Raw genomic sequence first — 18,446 nt, 5'->3', positions numbered from 1 at the left:
AATATAAGCAAACATTATTTCAGATAGTGATAAGTAGCACTATGATAAAGTGAGAGCAGACAGTGTGGCGGTGTGATGGAGAGTGTGTGTGGGGAGTGGGTTTGGGTGATGGGGGTGACACCTCAGGTTGAGTGAGATGCTGTTTGAGTTGAGACCTGAAAGATAAGAAGGAGCCAGCCATGTAGAGATTGGAAAGAAGAACATTCTAGGCAGAAGGAATAGCGAGTACACAGGCCCTAGAGTCCATGTGTTTGGCATGTTTAAGGAACAGCATGATGGGCCGTGAGGCAGGAACGTGATGAGGAGGAAGGGGTGCTGTGTGAAATCAAGTCCGAGAATAGACAGGACCAGATCAAATAGGACTTACAGGTAAGAGTTGTGGATTTTAGTTTATGTGTACAGGGAGGCCATCAGAATATTTTAAGTGAGAGGTGACAAGATGTGACTTATGTCTAGAATTGCCAGTATGGCTTCTATGAGGAGAATGCTAGGGGGATGAGAGGGTAGAGCAGAGACCATTAGGAGGTGCTGCCTACTACAAGTGCAAAAAGTTGGTAGCTTAGATTCCTGTGGCATTTGAGTGTCCATGGAAAGAAATGGAATGACTTAGGAAATATATTCTGGAGGTAGGCTGACAAGACTTGCTGATGGACTGCATGTGTTGGCTTTAAGGAGGAATGGACTCAAGAAAAGGACCCCTGGGCTTTTCTTGAGTAACTGGGTGGAGAGTAGTGCCATTTACTGACATGTGGATGAATAGTGGTGGTGGCACGGATGAGAAAGTTCTGTGGTGGGGAGGGAACCCAAATCTATGTTTTAGATGTTTTAAGTTGGATATGCCTCTTAAGAATGCAATGTGTGGATCGCACGAAGGCAGTTGGGTATATGGCTCTGAAGGTCAGGGATTGTCTTAGTCTCTTGGGGCTGCTATAAAATTACATAGGCTGGGTGGCTTAGACGACAAACATTTATTTCTCACAGTTCTAAAGGCTGGAAGTCTGAGATCAGAGAGCTAGCATGCGTGGGTTCTGGCAAAGTCCTCTTCCAGATTGCAGACAGGCTTATATCCTTATATGTGAGGACATAAGGAGATCTCCTTATATCCTTACATGGTGGAAAGAGGGCCGGGGAGCTCTCTGGCCTCTTCTTTAAAGGGCACTAATTAGGCTCTACCCTCATGACCCAATTACCTCCCAAAGGTCCCACCTCCAGATACCATCCCATTGGGATTAGATTTCAAAATAGGAATTTTGGAGGGACACAAGCAATTAGCTCATAACAGGGATGGATATAGGTAATTTTGGGAGTCACCAACTTATTGATTATATTTTAAAGCTGGGAAACTGGGTAAAATAACCTAGAGTTTGTGTATAGATAGAGATAAAAGAGGGCTGAGGGTAGTGCATTGGACGCTGCAGCATTTAGAGGATGAGAGGCAGGGAGGTAAGAGGTAGTCATAGAAGACAATAGAAGGAGGGAGTATGAATAGTATGGTGCTTCTTAGAGTTAGAGCATAATGACGGCACAGACGTGACTGTTGTATTTGACTCCTGGAGATCACTGTGACCATGGTAAAAGCACCTTTACAGCATTCCAGTGGCCAAAAGTGGAACTTAGCTCATTCCTTTAACTGCTTATGTATCTGTCTCCTCCTCTAGACCATATGCTAGTCCTATTTATTTCTAGGGCTAGGCATGTAGTAGATGGTGAATAAATATTTGTCTACAGGTTTGGATTTTACAGTGCAGTTTAAAGAGTAATACATGGTTTTACCCTCATTTAGAATGCTTTCAGACCGCTGACCCTTCCCACCAGTTTGTATCAGCTCAGCCATAAACTTGTGAATAATAAATTAAACGAAACATGATGAGAGAGGAAAGCCATTTTAATAGAGGTTCACAGTGTATCCTGAAGCCATCATGCTGTACTGAAAAAGGGCCTTGCTTTGGATTCAGAAGGCCTGCCTCAAGGCAGGCCCCATTGCTAGGCCTCCTGAAGGTGTTGGGGGCAAGTTCCCCACACTCCCTGGATTGCAGTTTCTCAGCTGTCATATGTGGATAACATTAACAAATTCCTCTTACAGGATTTTTGTGAGTGGCAAATGAGCTAATGCATATGAGAGTTCTTTGTAAGTAAAAAGATGCTCTGTAAGTGCTATTTTTGTAAAAGTAATTGGATTATCCATTTCATTACTGACTTACAAAGTAGATTAGATCAGAGTGTCATAAAATTCATATTTAGGCGGTGGCATATGAATGGCAACAAGTTGGGAGAGGACACAGATCTGGAAAATGTGGTACTTTTCCAGAAATATATAGGAAATTAATGTCTTTTGGCTTTGTTCTCTTATCGTTCCCAGATAAACTTAATCATTCTGTTAGAATCAAAGAGTAGTAGACTCTTCTACTTTAAGATGTAAAAATCAAATCTAGCTAGTGGTCTGTTTATCCCACTGTTGCATATCTCTGAAAGAATAAAATTTATTTATTAATAAATACATTAACTCAATTTGACAAATTTTCCTCACAGTGATTTCTCATTTCATGTTACTTCTAGGGTAAAAATCATGGTAAGAAACTCCGAAATTACTATGCAGCAAACAGCTGTCCTCCTCCTGCCAGAATGAGCAATGCAGTGGAACCTGTGGCTACTCCAGCTGTTCCAGTCCCTCCACAGGTGAGACACGTGTGTCAAGGTGGGCACTGTCCTATGCACAGATGGTCATGAGTAAAATTTGTTGTCTATGTGCCCATCAAGGTACAGTTGAGCAAATATTCCTAAAAGGTCCTACTTAGTGCTTTTAACTCCTTGAACTCCGTGGTGCTGGATTTAATGCATGCAAAAATCCATGAATCCCAAGATTTCTCATTGGCTTTGGTTACAGTGCATGAAATGATGAAACAAAATTATTTCATGAGTCTTTCTCTATGCAGTTCTCAAAATTCTGGGTTAAATGGCCCTGAATGTCTAGGCGAAGCCCTGAATGAGAGATTTTTAAACATTTATATCTCTATCGCAGTTAATCCCATTGACTTTATATTTTGCCTTCCAGCAAGATCAGTTTCTTGAGGCTGCCCTTTTCTTACCTCCATGAAGGGAGCCTGTATAAACTCTTTCTGGACTTTGGTATCGTGACACACACTTGAGAGCCAAGTTCCTTTCACTCTTTGGGAGATAGATCAGGTGCTTTGAGGCAAGATATTCCCGTACTTTAGTAGCCTCTGAAGTATGGATGCTACTCTGTCTTTGAAGTATTATTTTTCTATAGGTCATAAATAATAATAAATAATAATCACTTTAATTGGGTACTTACTATGCCAGGTACTCTGCTAAGCACTTTTCATGCATTACTTCATTCAGAGCTGGGCCTAGGGTGAGATGAGGGATGCACTTGACTTAGGCACAGAATTTAAGAGGGAGCCAAAATACTCAGTAATCAAGATAAATAATGTGATATTTAAAAAATTCAAAATTAACATGAAAAAGTCAATGGTGAACAAAATGTCAAAAACTTAAAGACAGGATAAGTGTTATTAATTTTCCTTTTGCCTTAGGCAGCAATGTGGCTTGGCATGGCACTGTTGCTGATCCTGTCTTTATTTAAAATTTTGATTTTTGTTTTGTTCCTCATTGATTTTTTTGCAATAAGTTTGATTGATAAAAATATTCCATTAAGTATTTTTCTTTTATTCTATTTATTTATTTTTGTCTGCGTTGGGTCTTCGTTGCCGCACGCGGGCTTTCTCTAGTTGCAGCGAGCGGGGTCTACTCTTTGTTGCGGTGTGCAGGCTTCTCATTGCGGTGGCCTCTCATTGCAGAGCACGGCTCTAGGCACGCGGGCTTCAGTAGCTGTGGCTCATGGGCTCAGTAGTTGAGGCTCGTGGGCTCTAGAGCGCAGGCTCAGTAGTTGTGGTGCTCAGGCTTAGCTGCTCCACGGCATGTGTGATCTTCGCGGACTAGGGCTCGAACCCATGTCCCCTGCAGTGGCAGGCGGATTCTTAACTGCTGTGCCACAAGGGAAACCCCCCATTAAGTATTTTTAATCCTGATTGCTGAGTTTTTTGATGCTCCCTTAAATTGTGTGCCCATGGCAAGTGCCTCTCTTGCCTCATTCTTGGCCTGGGTCCTGACTTCTTTTAATGCTTGCAACGAGTCAGAGGTATTGACCTTATTTCTCAAAGTATGATCCATGAGCCAGCAGCATTGGTTTCACCCGGAAGTTTATTAAAAGCCCAGGTAAACTAAGTAACTTGTCCGTCGTGTTACAAATTTTATAAAGTGGTGGAGCAAATGATTTCTCTTGACCTTAGACCTCTACTCCTAAACACCATGGTATAATTTTACTTTTCTGAGTGTCAGTTTTTCAGTACTTACAGTGTGGATAGCAATATCAGCTATTCATGTCCTCATGAGTTTGTGGGGAAAATGAGATATGTTAAAAAGAGAATCAGAGGACAGGAAAATACCCAGAGAGATCTTCAGGCTGAGTAGTTGTCACAGTGCTAATACCTGAAGGCTGCTCTAAAAATGGACAGCTGATTCCTGTTAGGGACTGTTTTCAACTGGCTCCACCCTCCTGGGCAAACAGCCTTCTTTCATAGCATAGCCCTTTGTGATTTTTGAAAACAGTTATCCTGTCCCCAGAAAAATCTTCCCTTCCAGGTGAAACAGTGCTATTTCCTTCAGCTGGTCCTGATATGATATGCTTTCCAGATTCTTTATTGTATATTTTATTCTTCTTTAGCCAAAATCTAATGTGTCATGTTTTGTTAACCCAGCAATACTTACTGAGTTCATACTGTTTTCCAGGCACTGTGTTAGGTTTCCCTTAACTCATTGTTTCCCAACCTGAATACAATTGTCTGGATCTGCTGGTTATTTCCCCCCTAATTATATTATATCTGTAGCTAATTTATAGACTCTGAGGACAGGGGCTCATTTTTTAAATACATGTATGTATATCACTTTTGCATTAGGTAGCAAGCCCTATAAACAGTAGGCATTCAGTAAATACTTGTTGATGAATTCTGGGAGGACTTCGTTCTTTCTGGTAATGTGATTTTAAGCCTTACCTGTACTGCCCTAAATCTTCCATATTGGGTTTTTAAACTTCTTTTCTAAAATTTCTTCAATGGAGATAGCAATGAGGCACTCATCAGTTTGGTACACAGGTGATTGTAATGCAAAACCACGATTGTCTCCCAGCCATTTTTTCTTTTTTTCTTTCTGGAATGAATTATTTCCTGTCCTTATAAAGCTGAGTGTTCGTGGTCATGCCATAACGTTCGGTTATTTTTCAACTCTTAGAAGGAAGGAACTTTGAGGAGAAGAAGAGAATAAAGTGCACATTTTTAAACCTTGTTTCTCGTGTCTTTGCTGTCAGATGAGCTCCTTTAAGCCAGGAGGCAGAGTGATTCTGGCCACAGAGAATGATTACTGTAAGCTCTGTGATGCCTCCTTCAGTTCTCCGGCTGTGGCCCAGGCTCACTATCAAGGGAAGAATCATGCCAAGAGGCTGCGGCTGGCGGAAGCTCAGAGTAACTCATTCTCGTAGGTATTGCTGTTTTCTCTTAGGCCAGCGTGTTATGTGAGACTGTCTCTAGAGAGAAAAGAGTTGAAAGGGATCCTTGTTTAGAAGTCTCACTCTTAAAATTTCTCTTCTCCAGAGAATCCTCAGAGGTTGGTCAACGGCGGACCCGGAAAGAAGGGAATGAATATAAGATGATGCCTAATAGGAGAAATATGTATGCAGTACAGAATAATTCAGGTATTCTGTGGATTTCCACATACCTTCCCTACATTCTGCAAATGGTCTCCTCTATTTTTATTTCCTTTAATGGTAATAGATAGCCCTGAGAATTTGGGGTTAGCTGTTGTTTTGTGGAATTGGTCTAGTGGTTTTTCAAGCTGGTGTTTATTTCAGGTCTTATTTATTTATTTCCTATTTAGAGTATTATTTATTTTGATTTTAAACCAAGTCTATGTTTTAAGGTCTCGTATAGTACCTTTATGTTTCTTCTGGTATTTGTCAGCTGAGACATTTAAATGCGTTATAAAAATGGGCTGTTTGGTTTAAAGTTGCACCATATTAAATCCCCATTTATTGGGGAAAATAAAAATTATAGCAGTGGTGTTCAACCAGGATAGTGACTCAGATTATCTGGGGAGTTTTTATAAAATACACATGGCTGAACCATGACTTAGAGATTTTCAATCAGTAAATTTAGAGTGGTACTCAGACATATGTGTGTTTTGAAAATGCTTCCTCAGTGATTCTGATATATACCTTCAGTTCAGAATTACTAGTTTTTAGGAATATTTCCTGCATTTTCTGATTACCTTCAGTAGGGAGAGTAGGACTGAGCAGTCCCTCATCCTTTCCCTACCCCAGCCTCCAATGCATACATATATGAGCAGAGGTCACTCATGTGAACAGTAAAACAAACAACAACAACAAAAAGCTAATTGGAAAGGCAAGAGAAGCATAGAAAGAAGGGACATATAGAAAGCACAATATAATAAGATTAATGAAAATCTACACATATATCAGTAATTGCAATAAATGTAAACTTACTAAAGTCCCAGTTAAAAGACAAAGATTTTAAGATTAGGTAAAAAATATTCAGCTGAAATGAAGGAAGCTGAGGTAGGTCTCTTAATATTAGATTAAAAAAACTTTAGGATAGAAGGTGGTTTAGACTTATGTTCTCTGATCAGAGTACAATTAAATGAGATGTCAATAATAAAAATATAAAAAAGCAAACAAAATTTTTATGTGTTTGGAAGTTTTTAAACATTTCTAAATAACTCATGGGCCAAAGAAAAAATCATACTGGTGATGGAGAATTCTTAGACCCAGATAGTAATAAAAATACATCAATATTTGTAGCATGCAGTTAAAGTAACATTTTGAGAAAAGCCTTAAATGTTTATTATTATAGTAGAAAGGAAAAGCAGAAAATAATTGAGCTAATGGTCCAACTTAAGAAGTCAGTTACGTAAAGAAAAAAATTATCAATAATTCCACCATTTTTGTATACATCATTCCAATTCTTTGTGTATGTTACTTCTGTAAAATGGAAATGTAATCATATTTTGTGATATTTTTATTTTACTTAATAGCATATTATAATCAAATATTGTTACTAAAGAGTTTTCTATAACCTTGTTTTTAGTGATTGTATAGTTTTTCATTGCATTCATTACCATGATTTTTCGAGTTATATTTTTGGATCTTTCCTTTCCCCTCACCCTCCCAAAAAAGCTTTTATAAACTCTGATGAAATAAATGTCCTTGCTCATAAATCTCTATGCAAAAATTCTCAACATTTTCTTAGTATAATTCTTAGAATTTTTGGATTAAAGAATTAGCATAATTATACAGATTTTTATATAATGCTTGGAAATGAAAGTATTTTTAAAATTATATTTACTTTTTAGAGACATTGCCATTTAGAGTTTGGGTCTGGCTCTACAGTAACATTTCTGACGATAGTTGGAGGAATCATTTTAGCTTTTTAGGTTGAACCTGTATAAAATTGTAATTTAAAACACCCATTAACTTTACATTCTTTTAAAGCTAGGAATCTGTGAATTTTATACTTTGAGCTTAGAATTACAAATTACGGTGATAATTGGTCAGACCACCATTCACTTAGTATGCTAAAGTGAGTACATTACTTTTGCCTCTTGCTTTAGCAGGTCCTTACTTCAATCCCCGCTCTCGGCAGAGAATTCCACGTGATCTGGCCATGTGCGTTACTCCAAGTGGCCAGTTTTACTGCTCCATGTGTAATGTTGGGGCCGGCGAAGAAATGGAATTCCGGCAGCATTTAGAGAGCAAGCAACATAAAAGCAAGGTGTCTGAACAGCGGTACAGGAATGAGATGGAGAATCTGGGATATGTATAGTGATTGTCATATTCAGATAGAGCAGCTTGTCCTGCCTGTTGTTTGCCTTCTGTCAACATGTTCTGCTTTGTGGTTCTTTTGATATGAGTACATTCCTCTGCTTAATGTTAATACACCTAACCTGCAGTGGTACCACAAGGTGTCAAAACTGGGGAAGGAAGAGAACATGCTTAAGTCATGATGCTTTTTCAGGTCAGTTGTGTTGAGCTGCTTAAAGCCTGTGACCTACCTACCCCATGAGAAATAACTTTTTATCTTGACCAAGTTCTGGTCAACTAGTAGCCTGACCACTTAGAGCTTTAGCTATTTAAAAACTTCATCTTTTTCTGCAATTTTAGTGTTACGTACTGCTAAATAAATAATTTTATTGAGTTCTTGCTTCAGATCATAGTAAAAACAGGTAAGCAAAGATTTTAGTTTCCCAAGGCTTCTTTGGAATCACCATCTCAACTCAATGCATTGTCAGTAGGATATACTATGTAAAACTGCATTAGAGTCCTTCCCAGGACAGTTTTTCTCTTTATCATGTCCTCCAATGATTGAAATGCAGGTTTTCTTGGATTCAGACAGTTCTAATGTGCTTGTGTACTTCCAAACAGTGAAACTTCATTTCCAGTTGTGAATTTCACAAATTTAAATTCACCTTCTTCCCACCTCTTTTCTTCCCCCAGTTGAATTAGCTTATCCAATAAGCTCATTTTCATGCCCCAGCTATGTTGTGGGTTTTCCAAGCCTCACATTTGAATATCCAATGAGTTTAGAATAGATGTGACTTAAAAAAAATATATACGTTTTTTTCAGTTAGTTTTAGGAAATGAAATGTGTTTGATATTTCAATTTAGAGTTACTTGATGATAATAACATGTACTTATATGATGGTCTCAACTGTAAGTTCAGATCCCTTGATGTTTGTTTTGGTAGATTTTTTAGGTAAACAGATCCTTATGTTTTACTTACATTCTTCTTTGTCTTGCTAGTTTGTTGACTGTCCTGAAAAATACCACACCTTTACTATTTCTGAGGTAGAGAAGAATTGTTTTAAAAAGTTAATCAAATTTTAGTATCATCATTTCCAATAGAAAAATACCTGAACTTTGGTATTATTCTTTATAATCTAGCTTCCTTGAAGATAATAAAAATATATTATAGATTACTTTCATATCTGATAATTTCAACAGCATTATTATTTTTGTTCTTTGTTTTTAAAATGAGAAGCTCTAGTGTTATATCTAGATTAAATAATGGAGGATTCTACGAACTTTCATTAACCATATTTTACATATTTACTATATTTACATGGATAAGACTGGTGCTCATCCATACTTCTTTTGAAAGGCCATGTTCACCAGGTAGTTTATATTGAGCAGTATCTGTGTACTATGGTAAATTCACTTTTGATTGCTTATATTATTAATTAAAAATAAAACTCCTATTTTTCCTTGAAAATTCTGTAGGCAAGGAGATGAGAAGAAGGAAAATTATAATCATCATTCCTCTCCTTTAGTACTTCTGAACAATTTTTAAATACTAGACCCATATTTAAAATTAAGTTTTGTGATTAGTCTCTGGTACACCACCAAGTTGCCCTTCTGTTGAAGTGGTGGTTTTTTTAAAAGTAAAATTGCTTAGTAATTTTATTTTCTCCCAGAAACAAAAGAATGAAATAATGTTCTGTTGAGGTTCTATGTAGACCTGTGACTCTTAGTATAATAACCCTTTTTGTAGTAATCTATAAAGTATAATTGATTATTTTAGGGCAATTTAGAGCTTATCTTATTGGTCAGTAGGTTACTCATTTTGCTGCTAAGTATAATTTTTTGGTAGATTTTAATATGACAGTTCTGGCCACATGGTTCTGTGATTATTTAAAGATCTCATTTTTTCCCCTCTCTGTATGTGTGACTATATATATGTATACACATGTATAGGTATGTGTGTGTGTATATATATGTATTTATATATATACACACACATATATGTATAAAACTATGTACATATAGCTTTATGTGATACCATAGAGAAGATTTCATTGAATCCTTAAATAACAGTAAAAGATTGTGGATAAAAATTTACATTTTATAAAAGTGGCATTCATCCACTTTCGGTTTTTCCTTTGCAAATAAAATTAAAGGAAGGATTCCCTCTACTCTCCCCACGTAACAATTTCATTATATATATTTAACAGCAGTGGACTTAAGGCCTTAATGTTTTTCCTGGCCTTGCATATTCAGGTTTCTCATCTCTCAGTGCCCTTAATGGATGTTATGAATCCATAAACTCATTTTCTTTTAAAGAAAAAAGTTAGATTTGTAGTGTTAATTCTTACTTGTTATATTTCTTTGCACTAAAAAAGAGTGATGTGTTTGTTTTATATGACACTTTAGATACCATATTGCCTACAATAGCTGGGTTTGCTCCTTAATTTCCAAACTCTAGGAAGTTGATAAATAACTTCTATGATCATTTATAAAGGTTACATACACGTCCAAAAAAAATCACACATCTCTGTGACAGTGGGTTATGTTTTGAGCTTGTTACCTTGCAATATTCTCCTGTGTTCCATAGGTGAAACAAAGTGTGACAAAGGTGTCAGAAAGGAAATGCCTAAATAAATACATCCCTTCATGGTACAATTTCTCATACTCATGCATTCCTTACAGACAGTGGGTTTTTTTCCCCTGTCAAAGAAGGCTGTTGTTACTACTGCAGTCAGTGATACGTGATCTCATTTGGTTTCATTTAGTGAAATCGAGTCCTGCTCTTTATTGTGCTTTAGAATTTGCACTCTGTGCTCCCCAGGAATCATGTTAGTATCTTTTTATATTCTGTATATAAGGATGGACAGAGGCCTAACCAATGGAAAACCTTTAGTCAAGTAAGTAGATTCCAGTAATCATCTGCAAGAAGAACTCAGAGCATCAACGTCTCTTTTCTCTGTGAATATCTTTGTGTAAGTTGTCATTCAAAAATCAGTGTTCGAAGATAACAATTAGAAACTCTTCTAAGATATCGAGGGCAAGAAGTTGTGAAGGAAAAATTTTGGTGTTCCAATTAAAAGATTGGATTGCTTATGCCTTCGAAGTGTTTTTTCAAAAATGTTAAGCTACAGAACCGAGTGTGCCATGTAATCCTTTGGACCCCACATTGAAAACACTGTGTTGGTCTTGTCTTTGTGTATCACGTACTACAGCTTGTAAATATGTGCATGTTGTTTATGACGTTTGTCTGCCTGTCTCTTATTGCACGGAATTCCGCAAGGTGAATACTTGTTTTATACGATTCATTTAGAAAAAGTTCTGCCTCCAACTCCTCCTCCCTATTGCCCCTTTTCATTAGTTGGTAAACTTAGAAAACCATTTAGAGTTTTTGAAACCCTGAGATTGAATGAAGAACCATGGCTATCAGAGATCATCCCCATGTCCCTCTTACTTAAACAACTAAAAGGAAAGCATGAGATCTTCCACTTTATTTTACAGAGCTGTCCTCCAGTACTGGTGTGCTTGCTTGTAGCTACACTATCTACACTTTGAACAAGGATAAAAGGATATATGTATATATCTATATCTGGTTAAATCTTCCTCTGTAGATAGATTAGTGGTGGGATTAATGATTCCTTCACTCCTGAATTGGCTGGGATTATGAGCAACGACAGTTTGAGGACTATCCAGTGACCCATGTGAAACGAGTCTTGCTTGTGTCAGGGGAGACAGGTAACTGTTCTGCATAATATCCTCTACAGAGAGGCCTAGGAGTGATGGATTTGGAACCTAATCTGTTTTGTTTCCTCAGTGTCAGAACATAGGCTGGAAGTACCTTCTAAAAAAACTTGTTGGGACATGTACTAAAGACAACAGAGCTGCTTTAGAGATAGAGAAATGTTTTGTCAGCATAGGCAAAAGTTTAATGCAGGCTTTTGAACAGATATTTTAAAAATACTCCACCTTACCAACTTTTTTTTTTTTAACCAGCAAAATCACCCTTCAGGAGCTTCAGGCATAATAAAGAATGTTTTGTTGTTGCTTTAGTTTTTTGGTGGTGGACCCCTGCCATTGTGAGCTATTACTGTCAATCTAACTGAATGGACAAATAGCTGTGTAAATAGCTTCTCATATGATATTTCTACTGATAGCTGTTTGACTTTGCCTTCTTGTTATGAATGGGAGGATCATTTATCAACTCCCTTTCTGGGTAGCTACCAAAAAAAAACCGGCTTATGGTACCATGTGACCCTGTCTTTGATAAGCCCAGAATATGAGTGCCTTTAGCAAGTTTTAGCATTTCACAGAGAGAAGAGATGATAGAATTATTGCCATTAATCACGATTCATAAAACAGGAGCTTGGAATAACAAAGCTTTATGCGCATTCTGTGTTCTACATCTTTTTTTTTTCTTTATGCAATCTCAATTTGATATTGAGTAAGACTGTATCATTATTGATCAGGAACCATACATCCTGAAAATGAATCCAGTTGTCCCAGGCTGGCAACAGTCATTGATTTTTGTTTTTCGCCTTGATCTGTGTTACATTTATATTTAGTGAAAGTGTGGTGGATTGGGAGAGCTTGATATTGAAGTCTGGAAAAACTTTATTCCAGTGTCTTTTTCAAACTTATCTAATACTGTAGAGAGGATAGAATTATGTATTTGCAAATGAAGTGTGTGAAGAGACTGTCTTCACAATACTTATTAATTGTGCTAGTTCGTCTCTACATTAAAAACAGGCATCTTCACAAATCAGGTTCAAGGTGTTTTAAAGCAAAATTTTCCTTGCTTCAATTAATTTAAAATTTTAAATTGCCTGAGTACTTTGAGTCTTTAAAACACACTGCTAAATTAATTTTATTGTAGAAATATTAACATTTTTCTTGACATTTTATTATGAAAAATTTTAAACATAGAGTTGAAGAATTTTACGATACACTACCACTAGATTCTACCATCAACATTTTCCAGTACTTGTATTACTGCATATCTGTCTATCCCTCTATTTATCCATCAAACAATGGAGTTTTAAAAAAATACACATTTTAATGTAAATTTCAGACATTTCCCTTAAACACTTTAGCATAGGTGGCATTAACTGTAGTTTAATATTTGTCTGCATATTAACATCTTTTAAAAAGCTGTGTATGAAGTTGAAAACCTGAGCCAATTAACATATGTCCTTTTCTCCTGTGGACTTTAGCCTTCCACTTTCAGTTTCTGTATGTGTTTAGAGTGAGGGAAGACGACTCCTTTTCAAACTGAAGTTTTCTGGTGTTGGTCGTTTTAAATGCTAATTGTCATACATTTTAAAGCTTCATGACAAGAACTTTTTCTTTACCCCTCCTCTTATGATGTATTTTTGCTGAACTATGCAGCTTCTTTAGAAAACTGTAAGTTACTGATTGGGGTTTATTAAATCAGCTATACCTCATTTCAATCTACTGCTGCTTTTCTCCGTGGTATCACTTCTTTTACTACTTTCACATGTTCTACCAGAAAGTAGAGAGGAGTAAAGAGTCAACCCCATAGACTATTAGCTGTTTTAATCAACTCTACAGGAACAGATTGAGTAGTTTAGAAAGTGGAACCATTAATTTATCTAAAGCCTTTGACTTCCCTGAGAATTGTAATTGCCCGTGCTTTCTCTTAGCCATAATTAGCAGGATTAAAAATGATTGTACTGTACAATGAGTTGTTGAAATTGTGAGCCTTAGTAACCATCTTCAGCTTTACTCTAGTACTGTTTAGGAAAAAGTTTTGACATATGCCTTTATTTTTATGCCAATTTTTTTGTGGACAAAATCAGAAGAATTTAAGTGACTTATTGCAGGTCATGAAGATTCAGCGGGTAAGTCAGAACTGAAACGTCAGTATTCCTGATGCATGTTCTTGTGCTTGCTTGATAAAATTCATGGCTTTCAAAATAACACTTCCTTTGGGGCCCTTAAAATGAAAATATGTATTTTTACTAATTAGACTTTCACTTTTAGACATTTCACAGTTCTTTGAACTTCAAGATTTTTCCATGGTCAGAGTTCCTCATTAAGTCAATGCAACTGCTAAAAATCTCACTAACAATACAGGTTTTATCAGATTTCCTTTTGCATTATATAACTTTCTTGATTCATTCATAACTCTTTCTATGTAAGTGCTTAAGTGACCCCCTCACTAGTGAAAATAAATGTTCTATATCGCTGATTATATGTATATTCTCTACATGATATATTTTTTTAAGGAAAAGTAACCCCATGTGTCTGGATGAACGATATTACCCTAGGGCAAAGCACATATAAAGCAGTTTATTTCTACTCTGAAAAATCTGGCATTTATGGGAACAAAACTCTTTTAGAGTGGCTGGTCATTGTTTTGCCTTCTTTTGGTACTTGAGCATATTTCTGTGGTTTTGTAAATTAGTGTGTCGTTTTGTAAGAATTTCATGTTATTCTGTATTAATTGGTGTTCACCTTGTGGTATCCTCGGCTGCCGTAATAATTTACTTTGGGTATGGTGTGTCTGCTTTGAAATGCCTTACTAGAGTATGTCAGACTCTGCTCTAAAGCATTTCATGTATCTGCTAGGACAATAAGTTGCCTCTCTTGGATGTATGCTCTAGATCCAGAAGCAAAACTGATTTTGCTTTCACTGTTAATGTTGCATTTTAGCGCAGTCATTGTTTTAAATTAGAGAATAAAATCGTGGAAAACCAAGGAGGCTTTAGAACCCTTCATTTAATGGCATGGCAAACTTTTAAAACTGCTTTTACTGTTTCACTAGGACAAGGTCTCTGGTAAAGGATATAGCTAAAAAATGCCAGCCAAAACTGTATGAAATTGGGATTGTTTCCTACAATTTTCCCTAAATGTCATACAGGGGTTTAACATCTGTATATGCTGTATATGCTATGTGCCAGTCACCACTTTGGAAATCTGTTTGTGTTCTGAGGCTACATAAATGACAAAAGTGTCATGGGATTAAAACCACTCAGCTGTGAATTGTGAAACTGAAATTGCTCTTTTGGTTTTATTTTCTTCAGCATATTGGATAGAGAAATCTGAAAGTTATTTAAAATTTACACTGCTTATGTTGATGGCTCATTTTGGCTGTGTATACTCACTTATGTATTGATTTCTGATAAAGGCTTGACATTATTATAACAGTCATTTTGCGTTCAATTTAATAAAAGAATTTCTGAGTCTTGTCTGCACATCATTTGCTTATGAGTTGGAGATCAAGGAAAGAAGGTACATTGTCAGCACTGAGGTGCTGAGGTGTTATTTTTGATGCAGATGGTTGATGGCTGTGGATTCATCAGTCTGCATGTACTCCACCACCTGCTTCTTGAACTCATGCAGAGTATTGTCAGCTACTTGGGCTTGCAGTAGAATTGACCCAGCTGCCCACACTACCTACCCCTTTCCCCCATCACTGGAGTTCACCTGGGACTGGAGCGAGTTCTCAATTTTATTGATGTATTTTAAAGTTTATCTTTCCTTCAAATTCTGAGAAAAAGTTGCTTAGCGGGACCATAACTGCTGCTTCTGGAAATAAACACATATTAAAAGGCGTATATGCCCGCTAATCTTTTGTGTATTTCACATATAAAATACTCTTGCAAATATAATCAGCTTATATAAACAATATATTACTGGGGTATGGTCTTTTAAGCACCCTGGTTAACTGTATGCAACGTGCTTTTGAACTTGAATGCTTATTTTAAAAAGAAGATTATAGGCCTGGAAGGTGCTGTTATGGTTTTTTTAATTGGGATGCAAGACACATACGCTTACTGTCGTGGGAAAAATTCTTGTGTCTGCACAGAAAAAATGTTTCTGAATGAAGTGAACAGATTGCATTGAATCTGTCTGTGTGTTGTAAAATACTCAAGGCATCGTCACATTTTATTAAATCATCTATAGGAGATTTTTAGCTTAAAAGAAAGCCACGATAATGGGCATAAAAACAGAGTTTCAAACCACTTGAGCTTGTCAGATTTTCTTTCTTCAGGCATTTCTGAGGCTTATGTGTTTGCTGAAAATCTATTCAAGGTCAAGCATGGGGTGTTATCTTTTAAAATTGCCTGTATGGCAAAGACTAACACTGAACTTTCCCAGTCTGTTATAAATTGATACAAGATTGTTAAGATCATAAATAGATCTTTTTGTGACAAGTTTTAAGATTTTTATCATCTGAGTTGAAACTTAACCCACCAAGTTTTATTCCTATTAGTGAGACATTCATAAACTGTTGAAAATTGGGAACCTAGAAAAAGATAAAGACAGGTAACTATTTTGAAGTATAAATATTATTTAATAGAGATGTGATTATGAGTTCTTACCCTGTATCAGAAAACAAAAGTCACCTGAAAATACACTCCATAGTGTGTGTGTGTGTGTGTGTGTGTGTGTGTGTGTGTGAGAGAGAGAGAGAGAGAGATGTGTGTTGGGGGGAGTAGATGGAAAGATGGAAATATGTTTAAGATGATCAAATACTTGTAGTGAAGTATGTCCAAAGGAACAGACGGAAATTTGCCACTGGAAGAAATATGCTCCACCACAGGCAGTCTATAACTTCTGCTTGGCATTTTGGATAAGTTTTTAAGTATGTAATTGGAGCTTCAAATGTGTTTTGGCTGGCAGCCATCCCTCCAGACAGGAACAAGATGTCTTTCATATTAGCCTCAATTTTTTAATCTTTGCTGATGATAGAGGCTCTTCTCTATCCTTGTTTTCTGGAAACGGTTTACCAGGTTATGGACTTTGACGAAAGGTATATAGTGCCACCCTGTGGACTCTTTAAATCTTGCAGTTAGCAGTTGGAATGTGGTTGGTACACTACCTTTGAAGCAGGATCTTTGCCTAAAAAACACCTAGTGGTGGAAAGGACTTTTTATCCGTAAATAAAGCAAAGGCAGATATGTCTTTGGGAGATATTGAGGAGTGTATTCTTTTACAGTTTTATCTGCTAAAGTGTGCAGAGTGGGAAAAGTGGCAGATCTGGATTCAGGATACATATGTATGTATATGTCTGTATATATAGGCATATGTGTCTATGATTTTTTTGTGATGTTTTAAAAATGTCTATTTTTGCTTTAAAGAATCCATTATCCATACATTTTTGGGTATGTGAACAACAAGCATGGAAACTACATTAAAATGATGGTCAACAAAAGTCCCAAACTAGAAGGAAAGGACTAGAAAAATCTTTCATCAAAGAAGATCGTTGAAAATTTAAAAATTATATACAGGGACAAATGTTAACAGACGTGTAAATCATGCTGACAATATACAAACTAAACTAGGTAATACTGAGGTTTTCTCAAACATAATTTATTTTGGAGAACATAATGTTTTCTGCCTCAGTAAGCTAGCAGTACATAAAGAGACATTTTTAAGTCTTTTATTAAATATTTCAAACGTTTAGAAAAGTACATACTAAGATAACTGGTTCCAGTTCTGTTACCTGTGTGCTCTTGGGCATGTCACTTAACCTTTTTAACATTCAGTTACTCAGAATTGGGGTGTGAATTCTAGTTATTTATTTTCATCCCTCTTAGTAGTATGGATAGTTTAGAGAATTGATCATTTAAAACTCAGTTAACTGAGTTTTTTGAATAGATAAGTCTTGATCTCACGCTTCCCTGTTTCCTTCCCCAGAGGTGATCACAGTTACCAGTTTATTAGCTATTTTCCCAGAGATATTCTATGCAATATGAATGGTGGCATTTCATACACTTTTTCCAGTGACCAATGTGCCTTGGCAGTCATTCTATACCAACACATGTGGATCTCATTCTTTTTGACAGTGTGGTGTTCCCTTGTATAATTTCCAAAATTTCTTTTGTTGGTCCTCTACTGATGGATGTATATATTCTTGTGATTTGTTTAAGTTTAAAAACCTTTAAAAATCGTAGTAAAATATACATAACAAAATGTATCATTTTAACCATTTTTAAGTCTACAGTTCAGTGGCATTAAGTATATTCACACTGTTGTACAACTATCACCACCCTCCAACTCCAGAACTGTTTTCTTCTTCCTAAACTGAAACTATGTAACTCATTAAAAAATGCTCTTTCCCGCCCCCCCACCCCATCCCGAGCATGGCAACCATCATTCTACTTTCTGTCTTTATGAATTTGACTATTCTAGGTACCGCATGTAAGTGGAATCATACAGTATTTGTCTTCTTGTGATTGTCTTATTTCATTTAGCATGATGTCCTCAAAGGTTCATCCAAGTTGTAGCATGTGTCAGAATTCCTTTCCTGTATAGGCCAAATAATATTTCATTGTATGTATATACTGCATTTTGTTTATCCATTCATCTGGACATTTGGACAAATGTTGATGGACATTTGGGCTGCTTCTACCTTTTGGCTATTGTGAATAATGCTGCTATGAACATGGGTGTACAAAAATTTTAAACTTTTAAAAATTATGAATTATTTCATATATGCAATATAGAGGAAAACCAAACAGACATACATATACTCATCACAAAGCTTGCCAGCACTATCAAATCTTAACATTTTGCCATATGTTATTCTGATAGT

General features: G+C 36.4%; 1 protein-coding gene across 5 annotated transcripts in view; it reads left to right on the top strand.

Annotated features, from left to right (window-relative positions):
- ZMAT3 (zinc finger matrin-type 3) overlaps window positions 1–15,099 on the top strand; it is a 32,697-nt gene extending 17,598 nt beyond the window's left edge. For 2 of the 5 annotated variants that reach the window (XM_004270522.3, XM_033429487.2), the window contains exons 3-6: window positions 2,557–2,676; window positions 5,384–5,550; window positions 5,667–5,767; window positions 7,699–15,099. In XM_004270522.3, the coding sequence (XP_004270570.1) occupies window positions 2,557–2,676; window positions 5,384–5,550; window positions 5,667–5,767; window positions 7,699–7,910 (600 nt within the window). In that variant the 3' untranslated portion in view covers window positions 7,911–15,099. Of the gene's footprint in view, window positions 1–2,556; window positions 2,677–5,383; window positions 5,555–5,666; window positions 5,768–7,698 lie in introns of those variants that run through there. The other 3 variants (XM_033429491.2, XR_004483629.2, XR_004483630.2) reach the window with 3 other exon arrangements.
- The last annotated feature ends 3,347 nt before the right edge of the window (window positions 15,100–18,446 follow it).

This window comes from Orcinus orca, chromosome 5, assembly GCF_937001465.1.
Source record: "Orcinus orca chromosome 5, mOrcOrc1.1, whole genome shotgun sequence".
Lineage (NCBI taxonomy): Eukaryota > Metazoa > Chordata > Mammalia > Artiodactyla > Delphinidae > Orcinus > Orcinus orca.
The sequence above is the reverse complement of the archived record's forward strand: the minus strand, read 5'-3'. Positions and strand labels throughout refer to the sequence as shown.